We start from the raw sequence: 24,635 nt of genomic DNA on the forward strand, positions 1-24,635 counted from the left end.
TTAAATTTTCAAAGAAACCCTTCTTTTCATGTTCTCCTTGTTGTTCAGATGATGTATCATCCGATGATGAAGATGTTGTATTTGGAGCATTAACATTTCCAACTCTTCCAGTTTCTGATTGAGCATATAATTCGAATAATTCACGTTGTTGTGATGATAAAGATTTTGGAATTTGAATATTTAAATAAACATTCAAATTACCACCTGTAAACTTATTCTTTGGTTTGATACCCTTTCCTTTAACAGTAACTCTATCACCAGGTTGAACACCAGATGGAATTTGAATTTGTAATTTTTCATCTGTAATTGAATTTAATTCAACTGAACCACCTAAAACTGCTTGTGAAAGTGAAATATTAATCTTTGTATCCAAATCATCACCCTTTCTAGTAAAAGTACGATCAGGTTCAACAAAAACTTCTAAAAACATATCACCAGGTGGACCACCTCTTTGACCAGCAGCACCTCTACCTGGTAATCTTAAAGTAGAACCTGTATCAACACCAGAAGGTATTGTAACTTCAACAGTTCTCATTTCAGATGTATATCCTTCACCTTTACATGATGGACAATCTTCATGAATTTTACCAGCTCCATTACAACTATCACAAGTTGATCTTAAAATGAAAAATCCTTGTTGCATTGTCATTGTACCTGTTCCATTACATTTTGTACATGATTTTGGTTTTGTACCTGCTTTAACACCTGTTGCATTACAAGGTGTACATTCAATAGCCTTATTAATTCTTAAATCTTTTTTAGTTCCTGTAACTGCTTCTTTAAGACTAATTCGAATAGATTTACGAACATCAGCTCCTTGACGAGGTCCACGTGGTTGTCCACCACCACCACCTGCCGATCCAAATCCAAATGGATCTCCTTCAGGTCCTATTATTTTAAATTATTATTACAATATATTAAATATTATAAACATTACAATATATTAAATAAACATTTAAAAAATAATAATACATACCACCTGCACCAAAAGGACCACCTCTTCCAAAGAATTGATTAAATATTTCTTCAGCTTGTTCACGTGACATTCCACCACCTCCACCGAAAGGATTTCCACCACCACCAATTCCAGTCATATCATACATTCTACGTTTTTCATCATCAACTAGAATTTGATAAGCTCCATTCAATTCTGCAAATTTCTCTTTAGCATCTGCAGCCTTGTTAATATCTGGATGAAACTTTTTAGCCATTTCTTTAAATTTCTTTTTAATTTCTTCCTTAGTTGCTGTTTTTGGAACTCCTAATATTTTATATGGATCTTTTTCTTTTAATATTAAATTGGCTTTTTAGTATTATTAAATAGTATTATTAAATATATTATTGTACAATAGTAAATGTAACTTACATGTATGAAATTGTCTAGTAAAATTATTATTCGAATTAAAAATAGAAGATTGTTTATGACGATTTAAACTAGACTTTAAGAAGGTAGATGTGATGGTTGCGGAATGAATATTATTGCTTCCTCTTGTTAAGAGGAGGTTTCGGACTAATGATACCGAGGTTGATGTTGTTCTTCTCATTTTTTTTATTGAATTAATTTTTTTATCATCAAATCAATTTCCTTCATCAAATATTGACTGAAAAAACATCGGAATTTTTCAAGATGGTCCTACCTCTTTTTCTGAATCAAATTACGGGATGAATTCATATTACATTGATATACATTTACTTGGTTTCATATGTATTCATAATAGTAAAATATTAAAGTAAAATAATTCATCATCCTTTTATTCAACAACTTTCTTTCAAGTGTTTTATAAAGATAAAATTCAACAAAATATTAAACATCAAATAAAATGCCTGCAAAGAAACAAGTAGCACCACCATCACAGAAGAGCAAGCCTTCATCATCAACAGGCAGGAAATCAGCATCCACAACAACAAAAAAGAACAAGGCTTCTTCTTCATCAACAAAAGAAACTAAACAACAAGAATTAAAGAGAAAACGTGATGCTGATAGTGATTCCGAACAAGAAGAAGAAATTAATAATTTAAATGAATTTGATGGTGATGAATTAGTATCACATAAGAATGATTCTAAAAAAGTTAAATTTGAAGAAGATGATGATGATAATGAAGCTATTGAATCATTAAAACAAAAAGAACCACCACAAAATAGACAACCAGGTCTTGAAGATGAAGAAACTAAAAAGGAATTATCAGCAGTCATTTCTGAAATTTTAAATAGACAAATTCAAAAAGATAAATCACAAAAGATTTCAACTGAATTACCTTTATTAGTAAATTCTAAAGCAAAGACTTATCAACGATTTATGGAATTTATGAAAGAAGAAAAAGAAGTTAAATCTGTTGAAAAGCAAAGAAGAAGATTACTTCTTAGAAATTGTCAAGCTCCAGCTATTTCAGATTGGGAAAAGGAAAAATCTCTTTCAAATGTTGCTACTCAAGGTATAATTAAATTATTGACTGCTGTTTTACAAAAGAAGAGAGAATCTAATAATGCTTAACTTTCAAAATCCCTTTCACATAAATTTGGAATGTAGTTTTTAATGATCAATTTGGATTTTTCTCTTTCTCTCTCAATGGATTGCATTGATTGTAAAATGAATTGTTTCTTTTGTTCAACTTGTTGTCTGTGTTGAGCTATTTCCTTAGACTGTTGAATGATTCAAAGATATTACATAAATAGTTGACGCATTAAAGTACTTACTACTCGCTCTTGTTCCTCAATTGCTCTTTTCAATTCTTCCAATTGTTTCATCTTTTCTTCAATTTCTTTAACTAGTCCAGTGTGATCCTCATTAAATTGATTCAAATGTGTCTCGGCTATAAGTTCATGTTTTTTCAGTGTATCTATATCTCTAGATGTTTCTCCAAGTGAATCAGATAGAATGTTCAATCTGGTTTTTGCTTTAACGAATTGAGACAGATACTTTTCAACCTCACCTCTATTTTCACCACTTGTTTTGCTCAATATTGATTTGAAAGTCGAAACAATGGAAGGATCTATTCCTCCACTTGTTGATAATCTGTTTTCATTCGTTATTGATTCTTGTTTTTTCTTTTCTTTTTGCTGTTTTAATTCATAGTAAGAGGAAATCACTTGTTTAAGAGCAAAGTTAACAGCTTGTGATTTGATAGGAGCTCTACAAGTTGGACATTTCTTATTTGACAATAATCCTAAACAATTCTTACAAAAACAGTGTCCACATGGTACAATCATCATTGGTGTGTGATCATTATCTAACATTAATTCAAAACAAACTCCACATTTATGATTTTCCATTTCATTATCTAAAAAGTTTTCATCTTCCTCATTCAATCCTTCATCCTTCTTTTGGTCCTCCAAAATTGATTTTGAAATCTTGTATTCTTCCTTCAATGATTTCTCAACAGTATCAGTTAATAATCCAATAAAACTTGAATTTAATTGTGTTGGTTTACCTGGATCTGAATGATGATGTACTGGAATTACTTGTTCTTTTATAATGTTTCCTTCAATTCTCTTCCTTAATTGTTCTTTTGCTCTTTCTTCCAACCATCTGAGAGTAATGTAAATTAAGAAAGCTCATAACACCTACCTCTTCTTTTTTTCATCTAATTCCTCTCGTGTCATTGCAACCTTTGTAGTCATTGTTTGAGAATTCCTTACAGGCTGAAGAGACTGCATTTGAAGCGATTGCACGGATTGAACAGTCAGCCCAGGACTACCCTTCATCTTTGGGTCAGGATTTTTAGCTTTCGGCTTGGTTTGTTTATTCATTATTATCTTCCGATGATGATGACTATTTAAATGTTGAGCTAAATATTAAACAAGAAGGTGGCTTGATTTTTTCCAACTTGTTTATTTTTAAAATTGTAGAAAAAGATGGCGCCAAAATAATGTTCACTTCAGTTGTGGTGAGTAGGAAGTTCAAAGAAGCAACTATATTAACTCTATTTTAGAATTATTAATATATTTACTATATTGAAAAATTACAAAATCTCACTATAGGGACATGGAAATAATAATTGTAATAATAATAATCAATAAAAAATAATTTTTTTTATTTTTGAATTTAGAAAAAAATGCTCCAACAACAATTTAAAAACAAGGCTTGTTTAATGATTGTGATGATGATGTTAGTCATCTCCTTTATTAATGGGTTTGATATGGATGCATATAGATTAATTCAATATGATAAAGGAAGTCAACAATATGGTTCTAGATTGACCGGAGTAAATTCACCAATTAGTATTGCAAATTTTGGTTCATCATCAATTTCTGCTAGAAATATTATTGTTTTAAATATTGAACAATTATTAACTAATAACACAAAGAATGCTAAATTACAAACAATTATTAATAGAGAAGATGTTAGTGGATTATTAATTGTTTTACCAAGAGATGGATTAAATTTTGAAATTATTGAACAATTTAAATCTATTGAAAAACAATTACTTGTTTCTAAATTTGAAAAGCCAATTTATTTCATTTTCAAGAATGATAAAACAAGTCAAATGATTAGAGATATTGAAAATGGTAGTGATTCTATTTTAGATGAATCTTATCAAGCTGTTATTACTGAACAAGAAGCTAAACCAATTGAACAAATTCCAGTTGTTAATATTCATAGTTTGTTAAATGGAAAATCTAATGAAAAATCACAAACCATTGGAATTGTTGCTCATTATGATACTATTAGCTCAATTCCAGGATTATCTGCAAGTGGATCTTTTGGAGATAGTACTGGTGTTATTGGATTATTAGAAATTGCTAGATTATTCCAAAAGATTAACTCTGCTCAATCTACCAAGTTATCTCATAATTTGTTATTTATCTTGACTGGTGCTAGCAGATTAGGTTTTACTGGAACTAAACATTGGTTAAAGAATGCTGATCAAAGATTAATTAATCAATTGGATTTTGTTTTATGTTTGGATAGTTTGGTTTCCATGACTGAAAAGAACAAGTTATTTATTCATATTTCTGAAAAGAGTACTGATAAGAATGTTATTAATTTATTTAAGCAATTTTTAAAGACTGCAAAACAAATGCAAATCGATCTTCAATTCATTGAAAAGAAGGTTGAAAGAGAAATTGTTTGGGAACATGAAATATTCTCAAAGAAGGGTATTTCTTCAGCAAGTATTTCATCTCAATCTGCTCCATCTCCATCTTTGTTAACAAAGACAAATTCATTAGATCAATTACCTCTTGATATTGAACAATTGAAGAGAAATGTTAGATTAATTACTGAATCTATTGCTAATCACTTGTCGGAAAATATCAAGATTGATAATTTGGATTATGATGAAAAGTTTATCAGATCCTTCTTGAAAATTATGACTAAATCATCAAGATTTACTCCAACATTGAATAAGGATAATGAAATTGTTAAGAATCTCAAAGTTACTCTCCAACAATACACAAGTCAAGCTCAAGTTCAAGATTTCATTATTGGTAATTCACCATACAAATTCTTTACCAATACTATTGTCAAATTATCCATTCATAAGGTCTCACCAATTTCATTGGATTTAATTTTAATTTCATGTGTTCTTACTTATTTGTTAGCTTTACACATCTATCTTGTTGGAACCAAATCATTTACTTCTAATTTACTTTCATTATTCGAAAAACAAGAAAGAAAGAAGAAATAAATATTCACCATTATTTCAAAAACATTGTTTTATTGAACCCAACATCAATTAATGTGATTGAGAAACAACAGTATTATCATAATCATACTCTGTTGGTAGTGGTTATTTGAATGTGGAGAAAGAAATAAATTCAAATAAAATTCCAAAAAAATATTCAATACAACATTCTCTCTAGGCTACTTTGAAAATGCACAAGAAACAAAAGATGATGACCCAGCCAATTGTAAGTATTTAAATACATGATCGGATCATTTTAACAATAATTAAAGACTCAAGTTTTTGAGTATTTGAAGCAGGGAAGTAGAATTCAAATATGGTTATATGAAAATACTGATTTACGGATAGAAGGAAATATTCTAGGATTTGATGAATATATGAATATTGTTTTGGATGAAACGGAAGAAATTTATACAAAGAAATCACAAAGAAAGAAAATTGGAAGAATATTATTAAAAGGTGATAATATTTCTCTTATTAGAGATGTTACAAATGTAAAACAATAAATGTAATTTATAGAAGAGCCAATAATTCATGATCAATTTTATGTAAATCCAATATTACCATCTGTGCACTTGAATATTTAAATATTTAATTAAAGGCTTGAAAAAAGACAATATCAAAAAAAATGAATAAGAACAATCCACCTTCTGCTCTCTCATCATATGATTACGCATCCGATTCAAACCCAGATGTTCTTCAAAGAATTGATGCTGGTACAGGTAGATTCAAGTACGCAACATATTATCTTATCAAAAGACCAATGGCTGCTTTTGGCTTCTTTTCATGTGCTGCATCATTCTTTTCAATGGTTGCTAGTTTAGTGAGTGGTCAAAATGCTAGAACTGTAAAGTTTTGGAATACTAGTTTTGTACTTTCAGCTGCTGTTGGATTATTATCTATTCAATATTATTCTAATAATCCTCCAAAATTTACAAATTATGGTGAAGAAGCCATTAGAAAAGGAATTGCCAAGTATTCTAATGCTCAAAAGAACAAGCCAAAATGGGAAAATTAATTTACAAATAATTACAATTTGAAATCTATAACGGAAATTGTTAAAGATCTTTTGTGAATAATCAAATTGCAGAGTTGTGATGTTTTATTGTAGCATCACAAAAGAAAAACACAGAAGAGGATGATGAACCAAATTTATATTGGGTTATTGAAAATAAAAAAGACAGATCTCACTATTAATCTTTTATCAGAATAAATAGTAGAAATATTAAGGAAATATTGTCAATTCAATTCTCATAATATTAACTGATTCTCTCCATCATTTGATGACTGTAGTATTTATCACGTTCCACATCCTCCCAACGTAAGCAAAATTCTATTAAAAAATTCAATCAAAAAAATGTTGCCACAAGACAATAACACTCCACCACAAGATCCTTCCGATCCAAACCAAGCTGTCCAAGCAGCTGGTATGAATGAAATGAACCAAAAACTCTCAGAATTATCCGAAAGAGAAACTGAAGAATTGGTTAAAAGTTTCCAAGATCACTTTAACGATTGTACCAAAGCTTGTAAGAAGCCTAATATTTTAGTTGCTGGTATTACTGGTGCTGGTAGGTTTATTTAATGATCTGTGATGATTTGATTGTTATTATTGGAATTTAATTATAATAATATTCTTTTTAATGGCGATTAATGATGACGATGAATTAATTATTATTATTATTGGATTTAATATTATTTTGATTAGGTAAAAGTAGTTTAGTTAATGCAGTTTTTGGTGAAGAATTAGCTAGAGCAGGTGCCGGTATGCCTGTGACTCAACATTTCCAAAAGTATGAACCATCCGATAAGCCAGTTGTTATTTATGACTCTAAAGGATTGGAATGGAACAGTCACGAAGAATTTATTAAAGAAACTGGTAAATTCTTTATGCAATTGAGACAATCACCAGATGTTACTAATCATATCCACGTTGTTTGGTATGTTGTCAATACTGCTCGTGGTAGATTTGAAAACTTTGAAGCTGAAGTTGTTAGAGAAGTTTTCTCACCAACACCTGTCATTTTCGTTTTAAATAAGAGTGATTTGGCTGATACAACTCAATTGAAGGCAATTAAGAAAGTTATTGAAGATGAAAAATTGGAACATAATAAGGGTATTCATGTTTGTATTTCAAAGAGAGAAAATTGGACTCAATCTTGGTGTCCTGATTGTTTAAGTGATGACGTTTTTTATGATGAAGAAACTAAACAATTAGAATGTAGCGATTGTGGTTATAATTGTATTCTCCAAGATAGTTATGGTATGAAGAAGTTGATTAATCATACTTGTGAACTTTTACCTGAATTGGCAAGAGATGCTTTCATGTACTCACAAATTGCATCAATGGCTGAAAAGGATAGAAGAGCTAAAGAAATTGTTATTGATTATACCAAGGAAATTACAATTGATGCCAAAGGTTCATTTATCAAAAAGATTGCAGAAATGTGTGCTAAATTATTTGTTATTTGGGGTTGGCCATTAACTGGTGACACTTTCAAAGAAGGTTTGGCTGATATGCAACGTGAATACATGTCTCAACTTAATTTCAAGGAAAGATATGCTGCTGTTGCTGTTGACAAATTGTTTGGGTCAAGACTTTCTAAAGCTTTCAGTGGTGTCATTGGTTTAACAATGAACAGAGGTATGAAGAAATTGAACGAACAATTGATTGAAAAATGTGCTAAGGGCGAACTTAAGGAAATGAAAATGGAAGATTTTATTAAGGAATCTGATTTGACAGAAGATTTCATCAAATTCTTCTTTGAAATAGCTCTTACACAAGGTGTAGATGTTGCTCTCGATAAGTTATGGGATTTGTCAAGTGAAGAATTGGTTCAATTGATGGGTCAAATGGACTTTAATAATGCTGGATTATTTGGTAACGTTAACTTTGAAGAAGCAGCTAACATTGAACAAATTGAACAACTCATTCAAAATGTTGATGATGTTTCCATCTCTGAAGTTGATGTCGAAGGCTTAGATGAAGAAGAAAAAGCACTTTTGAAGAAATCACCAGAAGATGAACAACCACCTGTTGATTAAATATTATTCATCCCATGTATTTATTGAAATAATTCGGAGTTAAGAGATCTTTTGACTTTCTTCAAAAGGTTACGGTAGAATTGTTTTGTCGTTGTCTTATTGTCATCAACGTTTATCAAATTAAGGTCTCCCCAGAGAGTTGGATGAATACACTACTACAGCAATTCTGTTTTGTTTGTGCCTTAGCTAAAAAGACAAACTGTAAAAAAATGAGTAACGCGGTTTTAACTTCTGCAGATTTTGATTTTAGTAAGAATGAAATCAAGTCCTACGTAAAAGTAAGTAAGAATGAAGCCTTATAGATTGGAGTTGTTAATTTATAAAGCTTGATTTTGATTTTGAAGGACAACGTGATCGGGAGTTAACTCTTCGTAAGGGAGATGTTGTTGGTGTAACAAAAGATAATATTGCTGGATGGAGTATTGGTAAAATTGGTGATCGAATTGGATTATTTCCAGCCTCATTCGCATCACCAGTTAAATGTGCAGAAGAGCAAGCAGGTAAAATTGTATTAAAGATTTGGAGAAGTTACAAATTTAAAAAGGGATTATTAGGAAGTATGTGATTTCTTCATTCTTAATATTAAATTAATATCTATCTAAATATAATAATACTACCAATACAAATAGAAAATAGAGTTAGAGAAATTATGTGTATCGTTAACGAATTGGTGGACACAGAGAAGAGTTATTTGTACTTTTTGGAAATTCTTGATACTCTTTATATTCAAATGTTTGAACAAAGAATTGAAGCTAAAAAACCAATTATTTCACAAGATGAAATTAAGAAACTCTTTGGTAATGGTAAGTTTGAGAGTTTCGATTTTATAGAATTTGATCATCATTGAATAACTAGTGAGACAAATCAGAAATTTAACAAAAATTCTATTGAATGAAATTCAAAAACAGAAAGATGAAATTACTAATAGTGGCAATATTCCAAAGATTCTTGATGTATTTGTTAGACATGTAAGTTGTTGAAACTCTATATTTTAACCAATATTACCATTACTACTTCCACCATCTAAATTGCAACAATTTATTACTATTTCTATTATTTTAGCTTCCATTTCTAAATTTCTATAGTGATTATGTTAAAGGTTATGATATGGCAGTTGAAATTACTAATGATTTATGTAAGAAGAATAAGGAATTTGAAAAAATATTGAAACAATTTAGAGATGATCCAAGATCTAAAGGATTAGGTTTAAGAGATTTATTACCAAAACCAATGCAAAGAATATTTGGTTATAAGAATTTGTTTGATAGATTAGTTAAGATTACACCATCAGAATCTGTAATTTATTGTAAAGTAAAATCATTGGGTGATAATATGGAAAAGATTGTATCAAGAATTAATGAAAGTAAGAGACATTTTGAAACCACACAAAAAGTAGCAAGTCAACTTGGTAAATTATTAATTTCATGGAGAAAATTCATGAAGGAAGGTAGAATTAGAATTGTAAATGAAAAGGGAGAAGAATGGGCAGATTGTTATTTGGCATCTGATATATTTGCTTATACAACAGGAAAGAAAGATATTGCTTATTTCCCATTAGTATTTACTACTTTATCTGATAATGGTGAAACATCTTTAATTTTATTAACTCTTAATGAACCTCCACTCATGTTAAGATTTTCTGATGTTTCTGAAAAGAATGAATGGTTTAACTTGACACGAAGAAATATTGAAGAAGAAAAAGCTCTCAATGCTAAAAAGTATAATATTACAAATCCAATTGATGAAGCTAGTAGATGGGTTCAATCAATTGGTGAATTTGAACAAAAGAATAAGGCAATTGATATGTTAATAGCTGAATATTCTGTTCATAAAGCATCATTGAAAGAGTATGAAAGTTCTATCAATTCATACAAGAGTGAAATTAGAGATTTGATTGAAAATATTAAAAAGATACATGAAGAAAGAAAGAAATTAGATAATACTTTAGAAGAAAGTAAGAATATTCAAGAATTAGTGAATGAGCAGGAATCATTATTATCAACTGTTGAAAAACAAAGAGAAATGTTCCTTAGTTTATGTACCGATGAAAGTTCATTTAGAAAATTATTTGGAACATCTGATACTAAATTCCAAGCTGAAAAAGGAAACTTTGATCAAGTTAGAAATCAAAGAAATTCATTCGATTCTCAAAATTCAAATTATTTAACCTCAAATGTAATTATTGATGCAAAAACTCAAGAATCGATTGAACAATTGAAGAGAGAATATGGAGAAGAATTTTCACTTATTCACAATGTTATTCAACAATTGGATCATCAAGAAATTAATTATGAAATGGTTTATCAAAAACAAGAATATGAAAATAGAAACAAGTTTTTGGAAGAAAGAAATAGAACCCTTGAAGAGAATAATCAGAAATTGAATAGAAAAGTTACAAAATTATATGAAAAGATTAAATTACTTGAAAGCAGTATGACTGAAACTTTACAAAAGAATAGTTTTGACAAATTCTCAATTGAAATTAAGAGTTTATTTGAACAAAATGATGAAATCAATGTTAAAAAAATTGAAACTGCATGTGAAAGAATTGGAGCTAGTGAAATTGATAGTAAATATGAAGAAACTATCAAGAAGAAGGATGCAGAAATTGAAGAGTTGAAGAAGATAATTTCTGATTTTAATAATGCTAGAAACGATGATGAAGTTATTGAAGATGTCAATGAATTAAGTAGTAGAAATGCTAAATTGATGAATGAAATTAAATTAGTAACAACAACATTGGGTAATGTTAGAGAAGAAAAGATTAATGAGAGAAAACATATTTCTAAACAATTAGAAGAACTCTCAATTACATACAAATCCCAAATTCAATACTACATTTCAACAAACAAAATGTTGTTGAATCAAATTTCAACTTCCCAACAAGCTGTTACTGATATGCAATTAGAACTTGCAAATATGTTTGAAAAATTGGAAAGAAACTTTATCAGAAACTCTGATAGTAGCCAAACAATTGATGAGTTAAGACAACAATTGGAAAAGTCAAAACAAGATAATATGAAACTTCAATTCTCTCTTGCCCACTCAATCACAAAGGAAATGAAATGTCAAAAGTTGTTGGAAGAAGAAAAGCAAAAACTTATCCAATCCGAACAAAAACTGTCTCAATCTGATCAAGAACTCAACGCGTTGAGAAGAAAATCTTTCAGACTCCCAACAACTGAAACATTACCATCAAGATTCTCAATCAGAGAACTTCCAGAAACACCTATAACAACTCAAGTTTTCCAAAGAGTAGAACCAAAAGAATTGCCACAAAGACCTGTTTCCATGGTTATTCCTGAATCAGCTTCAAACGATATTCAGGAAGAAATTGAGGATTATGTGGACCCTACAAGTTCTGATAAACCAAGAGCTTCTCCAATGAGAAGTAGTATTTCAAATGAGGATCCTAGAAGAAGAACTATCAGCTTCTTGAATCCATTGCTTGGAATGAACAGTAAACAAGATACAAATTTGATAGATGAAATGAAGAATCGTTTCAGTCTTAAAAAGAAATAAAAGATTTATTTGAATACAATCTTCTTGACTAATTGTTTGTAATTCTTTTTCTCATTAGTGGCTATTGGATTGGACTTGATTGACTTTTGATGTGTCGCAAGTTGTTTAGATTCTACCTTTTTCGCTTGTGTTGGTGCTTTGGTTGGTAAGACTTCCTTAATTCTTTTTATAGGGCTAACTCCCTTAATAGATTTGAAAGCAAAATCAACTTTTTTAGATGATAAGTGAAGAGGGTTAAAATCTTCAATTGTTTCTAAATTGTTTAGCTTTTGGTTCATTTCACTAAGTTGTTCTTCAGTATGTATCATGACTGGAATATGGACTGGTGGTAAAATCTCATCAGTTGTTGAAAGTTGTTGAATGTAAAGACATCTACATTGAGAGTCTGGAAATATTATGAAATGATACAATATTCCACTACCCTTAATGCTCGTACCATCAATGTTAGATGTTGAGGTGCAAACAATACCGAACTTTCCCTCGTTCAAAGTAGTACATAGAGAGGCTATATTCCCCTCATTTCTCTCCAAATCATGAATATCATAGGAAATGTCAGTAAATGGCACCATGACATATGATCTTTCAAAGAGCAATTCGTATGGAACAGAAGATAAGTGAACCTTACTTATAACTTGAATGTCAATGTTTTCAGAATGTGTCTCTGAAGCAGACTCATCATTAGCTGGAAGACGTATTTGAGCCATTGGAGAGTTTAACAAGAGAGCTGGTGTGGTATCGCTACTATCGATCATTTTCAGAGTCTTACTACAAATAAAACCTCTTGGCAATGTTTGGTAAAATAAATTTGAATTCACCTTTTCACCATGACACAAGCATAATCTTTCTTTCATTTCAACATTCAAACAATTAGAAGAACCAGTTGACAGAATGCTCAAATTTAGAGGCTCTTTGTCATTCATGAGAAATAACCTTGCTCCACCAATCTCTATCTTCATTAGATGTTTTGTTGATTGAAATAATTCTCTCGAGATACAAATAGGATCATTGAAAATTGAACTAATCCTGATGTTTGGATAGTTTTCAACACACTTGATAACCTCCTGATCAATGATAACTTCTTCCTCAAAATCATGAATAACCCTTACTATATGCAGGTCCTTATTTTCATTATACATTTGCTAAATCAAATATTAAATTTAGTTAAATATTAAATTGTAAAACATACACGAAATACTTCTTCAAGAGAATCTCCTTTAGAAAATTGATTCATTGTGAAGAGTATAATCTGAGTAGACTCACATTCTCCAACCATGTAATTATCAAGAAATGAGTTCAAGATGGAGATACTATTCGAAAGTGAATTTTTTCTAAAGCCTTCGAAAAGATTAACTAATATTGGAATACAAAATATCACATACCTTGATCCTTATCCGATGTGGATTTCATATTCCTTGCAATTGATTGTAAACTCAACTCATCGACTGGAATTAATTCTTCTACAATTGACTGATTAGTAATTTTGAGAAGGGAAAACAAAATCCTGTATTTCCTAGATGCTACCAATGACACTTTAAGAGCCCATTCCTTTAATGAATCCATTACATTATTCATCAATTCATTTCTCAATCCTGATTGAAGGCTAGATTGATCCACAATTAAATGAACGATTTGATTTGAGCGTGATTGATTAAGAGTCATCTTGAATGTTTTTTTTTAAATTGGAAATTTCTAAGGCTTTTCTCAAAAGTGATCCATTCATTTCACTGCGTTGTGTATTATTAATAGATTTGATAAATGAATCAGAGAAAGAGAGGAAGAGAAGCTGTCTGAGTATGGAGGAGCATATGAGCAATTAAACATAATAGGTATGGATTGAGATTTAAAATGTAATTGAATGATTTTGAAAATGAATAAATAGAGTCGTATTCAGCAATCCATTAAAGTCATCCATCAACGACATGTTAACGTTGAATAATGGATTTCTGCTGATGAAGGCTTGTTATTTTTGTTATTGGGTAATAATAAAATTATTGAGTGGCGCAGTTTGATTCTAATTTACATCCATCGTTGTCTTTCCTTTTTCTTTTTTTTAAATTTAAAAAAATGAAAATTATCTATTTGCTAGGAGCCTTGATAGTTCTCTTATCTGTTATTCTTCCACACGTTAAATCGGCAGATACAACTACCATTGACTGTACTAAACCATGTTGGCCAGGTATGGATCCACAAGGAAAACAAACCTCCTGTACAACAAAACAAGCAACCAAACTTGTTGTTGAATTGAGTAACAACGAAACCAGCAAATTTTATCCTTTCTGCGTTTTAGTTGACGAGTTATCCGAACTTACACTCAACGGTAGTACGTTTTATTATTTGAATGAAAATTTATTTATTATTATTATTGGATCTAATTCATCATGATGAAACTCTAAATTTTGTGGAATTTTAATACAACAACAGCAAGTTCTTTCATGAATGCTAGTGAAAATAGTACTGTCACTCTTTGGGTTGGAAGTTTTTCATCCGATAAATATTATTATAGATCTGTGAAGACTGTTAGCTCTAGAGAATCCTTCACTATGTACTACACTGTTGGTATTCAATTGTCTTCAGGAGTTTTGAATTCTACTTCAGTTTCTCAACCAATTAAGTTTGTTGAAAATTGTGATTCTGCTAAGGTTGCCTGTTCACTTGATCTAACATTGCCCTGTGTACGTGAAAAACAGTGTGGAATGTACTATGACCAGTCAACAGAGAAGCAACAAGATGTAAAAGTATTTATTTCTTGGACAGGAACTGATACCACTGGAACTCCATTAAGAAGTTATGGTTTATTGCCATCTAACTTCCGTTACCTTGCCTTTGAAAATTACTTTAACCAATTTGTTGGCCTTATCACTCCACAATAATTTTGTAACATCACACTATCGTTTTATTATTATAAACAACAACAAGAATATAAAAATATGACAAGATCATCATCTTGGTTTTCTTCCGAATCTTTCTTTTTAATATTGGGTGGTATTGCTTATTGGATTTTCTCAGTTTTCTTTTCTAATTATTCTAATCCTTCTTCTTCTAGACCTTCACTAGATGCTAACAGTAGTAATGGTGATGGAACATTCTTTCAATTTTTAAAACAATTTGCTCAAAAGGGAGGAATCAAACACATGTTTCCAGGAGATGATTCACGTGATTCTAGTATTCAATTTGAATTAATTTCACAAGTGCATTGTACTACTTCAGTTGGAAAACCCATCAGTGTCACGGTAAGAAATACACCAACCGATAGAAGAAGAATGAGAATGTTCGGAGGCTTTTAATTCATGATGATGATTTCTAGAAAGAAGGGAAATAGAATTACAATTCATAATATCATCAGACTAACATTGACAATTTAAGCTCATCCTATGTGTGTATTGGTTGGTTTGGTTTATTATGAATTGTATTAATCATCATCATTAATTTATTGGAACAACATTTTAATTTCATAATTTAAAAAAATGAGTTCGCGTATTGAATACATTTCACCTGAAGGATTGCGAGTTGATGGAAGACGTTCCCATGAAATTAGAAATATTAAATTTAAATTAAATTTATTTAGTAGAGCCGATGGATCAGCATATTATGAACAGGGCAATACACGTGTATTAGCTGCTGTTTATGGTCCGAGAGAAGTCAAAAATAAATCACAAATGAAGAATGATAGAGCAATTATTAATTGTGAATATAGTATGGCAACATTTAGTACAGGAGAAAGAAAGAGACAATTCAAAAAGGATAGAAGATCGACTGAAATTTCAGTTGTGATTAGACAAACATTTGAATCTGTAATTTTAACACATTTATATCCAAGAACACAAATTGATATTTTCATGCAAGTTCTTCAAGCTGATGGAGGTACTAGATGTGCTTGTATAAATGCTGCAACACTTGCCTTATTAGATGCAGGTATTCCAATGAAAGATTTTGTTGTTTCATGTGCTGCTGGATTTATTCAAGGTTCTCCATTAACAGATTTAAATTATATTGAAGATTGTGCTGGTGGTCCAGATGTACCAATTGCTCTTCTTCCAAAACATGATAAGGTCACTTTATTACAAATGGATTCGAAATTATCTTTGGATCAATTTGAAAAGGTTTTGGAACATGCAATAGAGGGTTGTAAACAAATTCACAAAGTTATAGATGAACAATTGAAGAAACATACGTATGCACTGGTGAATAAAAGAGGTCTGTTTTCGGCCTAATTATATTACATTGTAATATCCTTTATCTCTTTCTTTGTTATTGTTCTGAAGCCATGTAAAGGGTGAACTGATTTATATTTCAGAAATTAAGATAGTTGATGGCTACGGCCATATCACGATGAATGCACCTCATCCCGTCCGATTTGAGAAGTTAAGCATCGTCGAGCCACATCAGTACTGAGGTTGGAGACAACTTGGGAACCTGTGGTGCTGTAGTCTTTTTCTTGCAGATTTCACACTTTTGAACTTGGTTTTTCAACAATATTGGCTTGTTTTTATTGGTTTTCAATATTGATTCATTGAGATATTTCCACAACAAAACAAAATAACTAAATAACCAACACTATGAGCAAAATGCCAGCTAGAAATACTTCATCAAATTCTTCTTACGAAGATAGAATTCCAACAAAAACGGTCTGGTCAAGATCTAAACCAATTATAGATGGAACTAGACATCGTAATAAAATTGATTATCATCTTGCAAATTTAAATGGTAAACAAATTTCAGTGAAAAGATCTTCGAAAAATTCAATTGAAAAGAGAGCTAAACAACAATCAACCACCACTAAGAAGATTACCAAATCGAAAAAGATGTAAATTAACTTGTAACTAATTCAGTAAATTGTAAATAACGTTTTGAAATAGATGAAGTTTCAATTTAGAATTGATCAGAATATGAGAAACCAAAATTTGCATCAAGCAATTCAACATGGCAACAGTTCAATAAATACTAGGTTGATCAACCTTATCTATTTCTTCAAACAAAACCTGAACCAACAAGATTCTGTCTTCGTTGCCTTCACTGTTCATACAGTCAAAGACTGTAGCGGGATTGTCGCCATATTCCTGGCAGGCTTCCCGTCGTATCTAATTAATTGAAAATTTTTTTAATTGACATTGCTTCTAAGTAGCGATCTAGTAGAATTCGACTCTAAGTTACACAACTTAAAGGCAGTTATAAATATGGTTACTAAAGTTCAAAGTGTTAGATCATTAAGTACTGGTTGGAAATAATGCTCCAATTGTTAAAGTTATTGATAACTATAAGGATGAGCAAAATGGTTCTTTCATCCAATTTGATGGAACTCAATTGAAATGGTCATACATTTGCTATTTTACTGAGTTACGGATGTGGTTTGCCTTGTATTCAGTGGATTATATATAGAGTGAACTGATTTATATTTCAGAAATTAAGATAGTTGATGGCTACGGCCATATCACGATGAATGCACCTCATCCCGTCCGATTTGAGAAGTTAAGCATCGTCGAGCCACATCAGTACTGAGGTTGGAGACAACTTGGGAACCTGTGGTGCTGTAGTCTTTTATCTTTTTGTCTTTTTGTGGAATAGAATGACCATTCAATTAGAAACAGTAAAAGTATGAAACAAATTTGTTGTTTTATTTCATATAAATAGGCTTCTCCCATATTTGTCAAGCTAATGAAATAATTTTCATAATATGGAATTATTGACACAACTTTTGAATAACATCTGTCAATTTTAATTTCAATTCCAGATCTTTCATCCTTCAAGATGAAAAGTTATAGTTCATCGTCACTATCTTCATCACTTTCTTCATATAAAAGATAAAGCTGTCCCTCCTTTCATCCACATATAATACATCAATATTATTGTAATCTGATTGATTTAAATTAATTTCTCTTTTTTTTGATCCATTCAATAAATCCATTACATAGATTGTATTAATATTATGTATGATATACATTTCATTCTTTGATTTAGCACAATTCATTTTATACTTTGAACTAATCTTACTTTCCCAAATAGGAGATTCTTTTGAATAATCTGTTACATTATCTAATATTTTATATTTCTTAATACAATCTCTTGTTCCAATATAAACATTCTGAAATTGACTGTCAATCTGAACAGAACTAAATAAAGGTAATTTAAATTTAAGTTTCCATGATTTACATTCTGAATCAAATACATAACATTGTTTCTTGGTAGTTATGGCAATTATTAAATTATTTAATTGCTTAGTTGTAACTGTAGTTAAATATGTAATACCAGCAAGTTCTGGAATTGTATCTATTTTATGGAAAGATCAACTAGGAGGAAATTAATTTTGAAATAATGGATGGAATAATGGATGGAATAATATCAGTTTTACTAATTCTTGTTCATCTTCGTGCTGTTCTCTTTGGGGAATTTCACTACATATTGCAGCTTTAAGCTTTTTGGAGTGCTGATCATTTATACTAATTTGTCGCAGTTGACTTTCTCTTCATTTTTTTTAATTTGGGAGGAAATTGGAAGTTTTTTTAGAGGAATAAATTTCTGAATTTGACCATTAAATTGAGCAAACACATATCTTTCAATTTATTCAAATATTGGGATCATCCAGATTCATTTATTTACATTGTTATTTTTTATTTAAAATTAAAAAAAATGCAAACAATTCAAAAGGCATTTAATATTGATCATTCTTTAAATTGGATCGGAAAGGAATTAAAAATATATGATCGTTCCAATGATAATGAAGATAAATCCTATGATGAATGGTTATTAAATTATTCGGATACACTTGTTGCTGTTTCAAGGGATTGTAAATTAGTTGGAATTGGACATTATCGTCATTGTTATTTATGTATATATGATAATTCTATAAATGAATTTGAATTAATTCAAGTAAATTCACCATGTAAATATGAAGGGTAAATATGAATATTATTATTTTAATATTTATTTGGATTAAGAGAGAAAATTACTTGTTTAATGTGGATTTCATTTAGTAATCAAAATTTTCTAATGATTGGATCTTCGGAAGGTTATTTGAGAATTTATGATGTTCAACAAGATAAAATTATTCGTGAAGAGAGATTTCACGATTTGGAAATTGTTAAAATTCGATCACAAAGTGTTTTTCACAACACACTTCTTCCAAATTTTCAAAAAGAAATTATTTTAATAATATATCCTAATCATGTCATCACTATTGATCCTCTCCATCTCAAAAAGGAATTAAATAGTGAAAATCCTTCCATGGATTTGGATGATTTAGAATACAAGAAATGGAATTTACAAGAATTTGCTAAACTTAATGATGCTTGTTGTTTATATTCTCATTGTTCTGATTCTTCAATTTTTGAAGTGATGGAAGAAAAGAGTGAATTTGATATTGTAGCGGTTGGTAAATCAACACTAGCTCTCTACTCAACAGCTAATGAAATTGTTGAATATGTGAGAAAGAGAACAAGAGTGAAGAAAATTGCAACACAAGTAGCAAGCAAAGTTTATTCTCTTGCATCCAATTACAGCTCATGGTTATGGGGAGGAAATAAGGAAGTTGAGCAACCGAGTGAACCTGAAGAACCAGAAATATTACCAGGTACACGTATTCCAATTTCCAATCGATTCATAGATGAAAAGAGAGAAATATTTCATGCTGATTTGGATTATACAGGAAAATATTTGGCAACGAGTGATTCTTTGGGAAGAATTTTAATATTTGATTTATCAACCATGACTGTTATGAAAGTATTTAAAGGATACAGAGAAGCTCATTGTTATTGGTTTTTCACTGGATCAGAACCTGAAAATATGAATAGTGAATCAAATATTGAATTATTATTGATATTTGCACCTAGGAGAGGCATATTGGAATGTTGGACCATTGATGGAAGGAGATTATATGCACTAACCGTTGGAACTGATAAGAGATTTATTAAGGCATCTGGAAATTTCATTGAAGGAAAAGAAACAACCTTTCATCCTTCACAATTTTATCTCATCTCACAAACAGATGGATCCATTCAACAAGTAGAATTTGACATTTCACTTGAAAAGATACAAAAAAGTGATTTTATTGATAATTCCTCTTCTTCAGGTTCTGCAAATCCATTCAAATTACTAATGGAAAATAAACTCAATTAATTCAACAATACAACAATACATTCAACAGCTTCTATTAAATTATTGAACATTACAAATTACAAAAAAATGTGGTTACTCGTAGAAACACAACAATTCGTCATCAATAATAGTGAAGACATATCGGAACCAACACCATCCGATTCTTCTTCTATTGCAATAATTCCATCAGCAACATCATCCAATATTACTAACACTAGTGGTGATGATAATAATCAGCAACAACATCAAGAATCAATTACATCCTCCTCTTCATCCTCTTCATCATCAACAATAATTTTGAATAATTCATTTCTTCATGAAGCACCTTTGAATGTAAATTTAACTGAATTAAATTCAGCACTTTCAAGAATTGTTAAAGGAAGACATGTTTTATTTTCATGTTTTGAATATTTACTTTCTAATCAATTAATTAAAAAGGCTAAAGATGAACAAGAATTAAAAGAAAAAGAATCAATTTTATATAATGAATTATTTCCAATATTTCAAAATTGTTGTGACAAATCATTTATAATAAGTCATAAAATTCCAATTACACCTCAAATAATTCATGAAGAAAAGACAAATTTAAAAAAGATTTGTGAAAAACATTTAAATTCAAATAATTTTATAACTTTATGTAAACTTATTGATGCAATTGAAAAGAATACAGATTATATTCACTCAATAACATGTTTTAATGGTAAAAAGAGTCTTTCACATTCAGATTATAAAAAGTATGATGATTTGAGACGAGTATTTGCAACAGATAATGAAAAAACAAAAATTAACATCAAGATTGAAATTAAATTGAATACACCAGTTCATATTCATTTAACTAAATGTGAATTTGCACCTCCCCTAATAGAAAACAAGAAGAGAAAGGCAAGACAATTAACAAATCTTGAAGAAGAAATGCTTTCCAATAATGATGAAAATGGATCTTTCTTTCATATTAAAAAGAAGAAGGTTGAAAAGTATGGTCCAAGAAGATTGAAAATTCCAGATGATCTCGCAATTAAAAAGGAACAATTGGAATATATTGGAGAATCAAGCATGTTAAAAAATAGATTAAAGAATGAAAGATTACAGAAAATGCTTTTAGAAGTTGATGCTAATTATGATAGAGAACAAGTTTTGGATTTCTTTTTGGAAACTGAACCTGAATTTTTAATATTCTGTGAAGAGTTACTTTACATTATGGGAAGAAGAGATGATAATGATTTGAAACAAATTCATGAAGTTAATGCTAAATATGAACAAATGAAACAGAATAAACAATAAGATTATAGTACTTTAGAGAATTTGCCTTAATATATTTTCATGTGGTGTATCTTTGAAGATTACAGATGAAACAATTGTATTCAAATGAATTAGATTAATAGACATTTTAGATTTACCGTGAGTGAACCATCAGGATTAAATCACCTCACTCTGCTCAGTTTATTTACAGTTTTACAATACCAAATTTTGAATAAATTCCTTAAAAAGCTTTGCCAATTGTTGTACATACTAAAAGTCTAGTGCCCACAAAAACAGGAACAAAAAGGCGACAATTCCAAGCAAGACCTAAATGTTCAACTAGCCTGTGTGAAAGCAGAGAAAAAAAAGTCGCGCAATTCTTTTGAAATTCTCATTTTCGCGCTTAATTCGCTGTAGACGCAAATTGTCTGCACAATGCTTTTTTGATTCTCAAACAACCATAAGCCGAATGATAGTGTAAAAATAAGCTCGTTGGTTTTTCGCGTTCCGCGTTTCTCTTTCTTCGTGGATATCAAGCCAAACAAAAAAGCGAAAGATGTACCCACAACCACAAAGTATTAATCAACACTACCCTCCACCAACATCATCATCAATTTTACCTTCAATTCCATCAACAACAAGTTTTACTAATACCAATGGTGGCTCTACTATTCTTCATCATCAATACGTGAATAATAGTAATAACAATGGATTGATTAATTCCTCTTCACAATCCAATCAATATGGTTATCAACAACAACAAAATGATGATTTAAATAAGAAAGCTTTAACATTACTTTTCAATAGAACTCCATCAAAACCAGCTACAACTTATTATGATTCGAAGTGTTATGCTACTTCCGGTGTTAGTACTGCCTTACATTATCATGATTCCTCCAATCATCACTCGAAAAACATGTTCAGTCAACAACAATACTATCCAAATTATTTGGTTCAAAATATTTCAACAACAACTCAACAACCTGTTAATAATACGACTAACATGTACAATCAATTCAATCAAATTTACCCAACCACTACCAGTGCACACGCTCCAGTTAATCCTGTGAGCGCTCACACTATTCCATCCCCTCTTCTTTCCAAAACTCAAACTACTACTTTCCACAATAATATTGTTGAATCTGGTGTCATCTCCAATACTACCAATGTTACCTCCGTTAAGACTGTTAGCACTCCTGAACAATCCACTATTGATCAAAAAGTGATATCTTCCACAACAAATAATTTGCAATCCTTTAATGAAATTATTGGAATGATAGACGAAAAAAAGAAGCGGAAGGACTCATCAGATCAACAACAAAACAAGAAGAGAAAAAAGGAACCTGTCCAAGTTAAGGAAGAAGATGAAGAGGAGGAATGTGAAGAAGAAGTTGTCGAAGAAGATTTTGTTAATGGTTCTTCCACTGAAAAATTGTTGCCAATAAGAGCTCTCGCTCATCTTGTTGGACTTTCTAAAGATGAAGGTAAAACATGGAGATACAGAGATGTTCGTAGAGCTTTATTCGAGAAGACATCAAAGGAACACAGCAACTTTATTGAAAAGAATCAACAACATTCAATTCTTAGACAAAGACTTCCTCACAAGTTGACTCTTGTTAGCTTCTGTAAAAGGATTATGTTGCTTGTCTTCCACTTTATTATAAGAGATGGTAGAGAGCCAAAGTTCTTTTTGCGCACTCATGTCAAGAAGGATCTTATTGAAAATACCTTAGAAAACGAGGCACCTGAATTTTACAAGAAGATTAATTGCAATATTGCCATGAAGATACACGCTTTCATTTGTACTGGTTTATCAATTGAGCAAGCTGCAAAAAATGTTCTTCAAAATATTCCACAAGGTGATAAATCTGCCGTAGCAACAGTCAACGTTACTCAATGCTCTAGTTCAACAAATAGTTCTGAACAACATTCATCCAATTCTATAGAACCAAAAACTAGTCCAATTCTTGATTCTCCAACTCTTTCCCCAATCAATCCAACACTCCCTTCGCTTCGTGATTTGCTGAAACAACCAAGTGCTCTGTCAGCTCACGTTAATTGTCAATCCTGTCCACACTGTAAGCAAGAGATTTAAAAAGGCAACCAGTTAAACATCAAGTCCAAGATGAATCCTTTTGATTCAAATTTTGAAATAAAAAAATGTACGAAAACAAGCTAAACAGTTACAATAACAAACAAGGTTCAACGTTATATCTGGTTGGTGAATTAATGTCACTTTCACATGCTGTATTTCCAGGAGAGCACGTATTCAAAGTTTCTTCCACTTCAGTTTCAGAATTTGAACCTTTTAAAATTGATGATACTAATTCCGATCTTACAAAGATTGCTGATGCTATTTATCAAAAAGTGGTTCATTTACCAAATATCAATGTTGTAAAAGGTATGAAATTTGCGTTACTTGCGTTTGTTAAATTTAGTATTATAATAATAATAATATCTGTAAAAATGATGTTGAACAAAATCAATCGATTAACACTGTGATATTTAGTAATTTCTGGTCGTCATCACACTCATCTCATCACATTCGAAGGAAGAATTTTGAGTTTTGGAACAAATGGTAATGGTGAATTATGTTGTGGAGTATCTGGAGCATTAGGTGGTTCTCCAATTAGAGGTCTCATTAGAGCTGAAGGTTTGTTTTTAATGATTATAAGTTTGATTGTAAATTCATTTGTTAACAAATTACAACAACAACAACAATATAGGTGTTATCAATGAATATAAAATAATTGACGGAGCTGGAGGTGGATATCACAGTATTTTCATTTCAATTGATGGTTCAGTATTTGTAAATGGATCTAATTCAGCTAATCAATTGGGAATTTCAGATACTGAATCTCAAAAGAAACCAGTTAAACTTCCAAGTGATTATTTTGATGGTCAACCTATTTGTAAAGTAGGAGCTAACAATACTCATTCTGTATTTATTACAAGAAATTCTCAAGTTTATGTTGCAGGATCTGATTCTAATGGATGTTGTGCAGGTATTAAAAGTAGTTCAGTACCTTTATTATTGAAATTTCCAATACAATTTACACCAATTGATGTCAGTTGTGGTTATGATGATACTAAATTTCTAACAAGTCAAGGTGTGT

At 30.5% G+C, this 24,635-nt stretch overlaps 14 protein-coding genes across 14 annotated transcripts in view; 12 read left to right on the plus strand and 2 right to left on the minus strand.

Annotated features, from left to right (window-relative positions):
* Nucleotides 1-127: 127 nt before the first annotated feature.
* NAEGRDRAFT_2013 (uncharacterized protein) lies at nt 128-1,295 on the minus strand (the record flags this gene model as incomplete). Its single annotated transcript, XM_002677335.1, has 2 exons — nt 128-852; nt 998-1,295. Coding segments are annotated over 2 exons (1,023 nt in total), but the record flags the coding sequence as incomplete, so codon positions are not given.
* Nucleotides 1,296-1,820: 525 nt separating this feature from the next.
* On the plus strand, nt 1,821-2,492 carry NAEGRDRAFT_67337 (uncharacterized protein; the record flags this gene model as incomplete). The annotated part of the gene is made up of 1 exon (XM_002677231.1): nt 1,821-2,492. The coding sequence occupies one exon, from the start codon at nt 1,821-1,823 to the stop codon at nt 2,490-2,492; it is 672 nt and encodes a 223-aa protein (XP_002677277.1).
* A 170-nt stretch (nt 2,493-2,662) lies between these two features.
* NAEGRDRAFT_48929 (uncharacterized protein) lies at nt 2,663-3,703 on the minus strand (the record flags this gene model as incomplete). Its single annotated transcript, XM_002677336.1, has 2 exons — nt 2,663-3,404; nt 3,567-3,703. The coding sequence occupies 2 exons, from the start codon at nt 3,701-3,703 to the stop codon at nt 2,663-2,665; spliced, it is 879 nt and encodes a 292-aa protein (XP_002677382.1).
* Nucleotides 3,704-4,101: 398 nt separating this feature from the next.
* Nucleotides 4,102-5,628, plus strand: NAEGRDRAFT_48930 (uncharacterized protein; the record flags this gene model as incomplete). Its single annotated transcript, XM_002677232.1, has 1 exon — nt 4,102-5,628. One exon carries the CDS (start codon nt 4,102-4,104, stop codon nt 5,626-5,628), a length of 1,527 nt encoding a protein of 508 aa, XP_002677278.1.
* Nucleotides 5,629-5,815: 187 nt separating this feature from the next.
* Nucleotides 5,816-6,131, plus strand: NAEGRDRAFT_33477 (uncharacterized protein; the record flags this gene model as incomplete). The annotated part of the gene is made up of 2 exons (XM_002677233.1): nt 5,816-5,851; nt 5,898-6,131. 2 exons carry the CDS (start codon nt 5,816-5,818, stop codon nt 6,129-6,131), a joined length of 270 nt encoding a protein of 89 aa, XP_002677279.1.
* Nucleotides 6,132-6,253: 122 nt separating this feature from the next.
* NAEGRDRAFT_67340 (uncharacterized protein) lies at nt 6,254-6,643 on the plus strand (the record flags this gene model as incomplete). Its single annotated transcript, XM_002677234.1, has 1 exon — nt 6,254-6,643. The coding sequence occupies one exon, from the start codon at nt 6,254-6,256 to the stop codon at nt 6,641-6,643; it is 390 nt and encodes a 129-aa protein (XP_002677280.1).
* A 339-nt stretch (nt 6,644-6,982) lies between these two features.
* On the plus strand, nt 6,983-8,695 carry NAEGRDRAFT_79676 (uncharacterized protein; the record flags this gene model as incomplete). The annotated part of the gene is made up of 2 exons (XM_002677235.1): nt 6,983-7,196; nt 7,334-8,695. The coding sequence occupies 2 exons, from the start codon at nt 6,983-6,985 to the stop codon at nt 8,668-8,670; spliced, it is 1,551 nt and encodes a 516-aa protein (XP_002677281.1). The 3' UTR covers nt 8,671-8,695.
* Nucleotides 8,696-8,879: 184 nt separating this feature from the next.
* Nucleotides 8,880-12,192, plus strand: NAEGRDRAFT_67342 (rhoGEF domain-containing protein; the record flags this gene model as incomplete). Its single annotated transcript, XM_002677236.1, has 5 exons — nt 8,880-8,948; nt 9,032-9,227; nt 9,300-9,473; nt 9,526-9,638; nt 9,733-12,192. 5 exons carry the CDS (start codon nt 8,880-8,882, stop codon nt 12,190-12,192), a joined length of 3,012 nt encoding a protein of 1,003 aa, XP_002677282.1.
* Nucleotides 12,193-14,256: 2,064 nt separating this feature from the next.
* On the plus strand, nt 14,257-15,062 carry NAEGRDRAFT_67343 (uncharacterized protein; the record flags this gene model as incomplete). Its single annotated transcript, XM_002677237.1, has 2 exons — nt 14,257-14,512; nt 14,614-15,062. 2 exons carry the CDS (start codon nt 14,257-14,259, stop codon nt 15,060-15,062), a joined length of 705 nt encoding a protein of 234 aa, XP_002677283.1.
* A 594-nt stretch (nt 15,063-15,656) lies between these two features.
* Nucleotides 15,657-16,403, plus strand: NAEGRDRAFT_60607 (uncharacterized protein; the record flags this gene model as incomplete). The annotated part of the gene is made up of 1 exon (XM_002677238.1): nt 15,657-16,403. One exon carries the CDS (start codon nt 15,657-15,659, stop codon nt 16,401-16,403), a length of 747 nt encoding a protein of 248 aa, XP_002677284.1.
* Nucleotides 16,404-19,176: 2,773 nt separating this feature from the next.
* Nucleotides 19,177-20,301, plus strand: NAEGRDRAFT_67345 (uncharacterized protein; the record flags this gene model as incomplete). Its single annotated transcript, XM_002677239.1, has 1 exon — nt 19,177-20,301. One exon carries the CDS (start codon nt 19,177-19,179, stop codon nt 20,299-20,301), a length of 1,125 nt encoding a protein of 374 aa, XP_002677285.1.
* A 66-nt stretch (nt 20,302-20,367) lies between these two features.
* NAEGRDRAFT_67346 (uncharacterized protein) lies at nt 20,368-21,561 on the plus strand (the record flags this gene model as incomplete). Its single annotated transcript, XM_002677240.1, has 1 exon — nt 20,368-21,561. One exon carries the CDS (start codon nt 20,368-20,370, stop codon nt 21,559-21,561), a length of 1,194 nt encoding a protein of 397 aa, XP_002677286.1.
* A 501-nt stretch (nt 21,562-22,062) lies between these two features.
* Nucleotides 22,063-23,614, plus strand: NAEGRDRAFT_57983 (uncharacterized protein; the record flags this gene model as incomplete). Its single annotated transcript, XM_002677241.1, has 1 exon — nt 22,063-23,614. Exon 1 carries the CDS (start codon nt 22,076-22,078, stop codon nt 23,612-23,614), a length of 1,539 nt encoding a protein of 512 aa, XP_002677287.1. The 5' UTR covers nt 22,063-22,075.
* A 134-nt stretch (nt 23,615-23,748) lies between these two features.
* Nucleotides 23,749-24,635, plus strand: part of NAEGRDRAFT_67348 (uncharacterized protein) — a gene marked incomplete at both ends in the record, with an annotated part of 1,346 nt that continues 459 nt past the window's right edge. The window contains 3 exons of the mRNA XM_002677242.1: nt 23,749-23,920; nt 24,029-24,172; nt 24,246-24,629. Of these exons, the coding sequence (XP_002677288.1) occupies nt 23,749-23,920; nt 24,029-24,172; nt 24,246-24,629 (700 nt within the window). The remainder of the gene's footprint in view (nt 23,921-24,028; nt 24,173-24,245; nt 24,630-24,635) is intronic.

This window comes from Naegleria gruberi (genome assembly GCF_000004985.1).
Source record: "Naegleria gruberi genomic scaffold NAEGRscaffold_23, whole genome shotgun sequence".
Classification (NCBI taxonomy): domain Eukaryota; phylum Heterolobosea; class Eutetramitea; order Acrasida; family Naegleriidae; genus Naegleria; species Naegleria gruberi.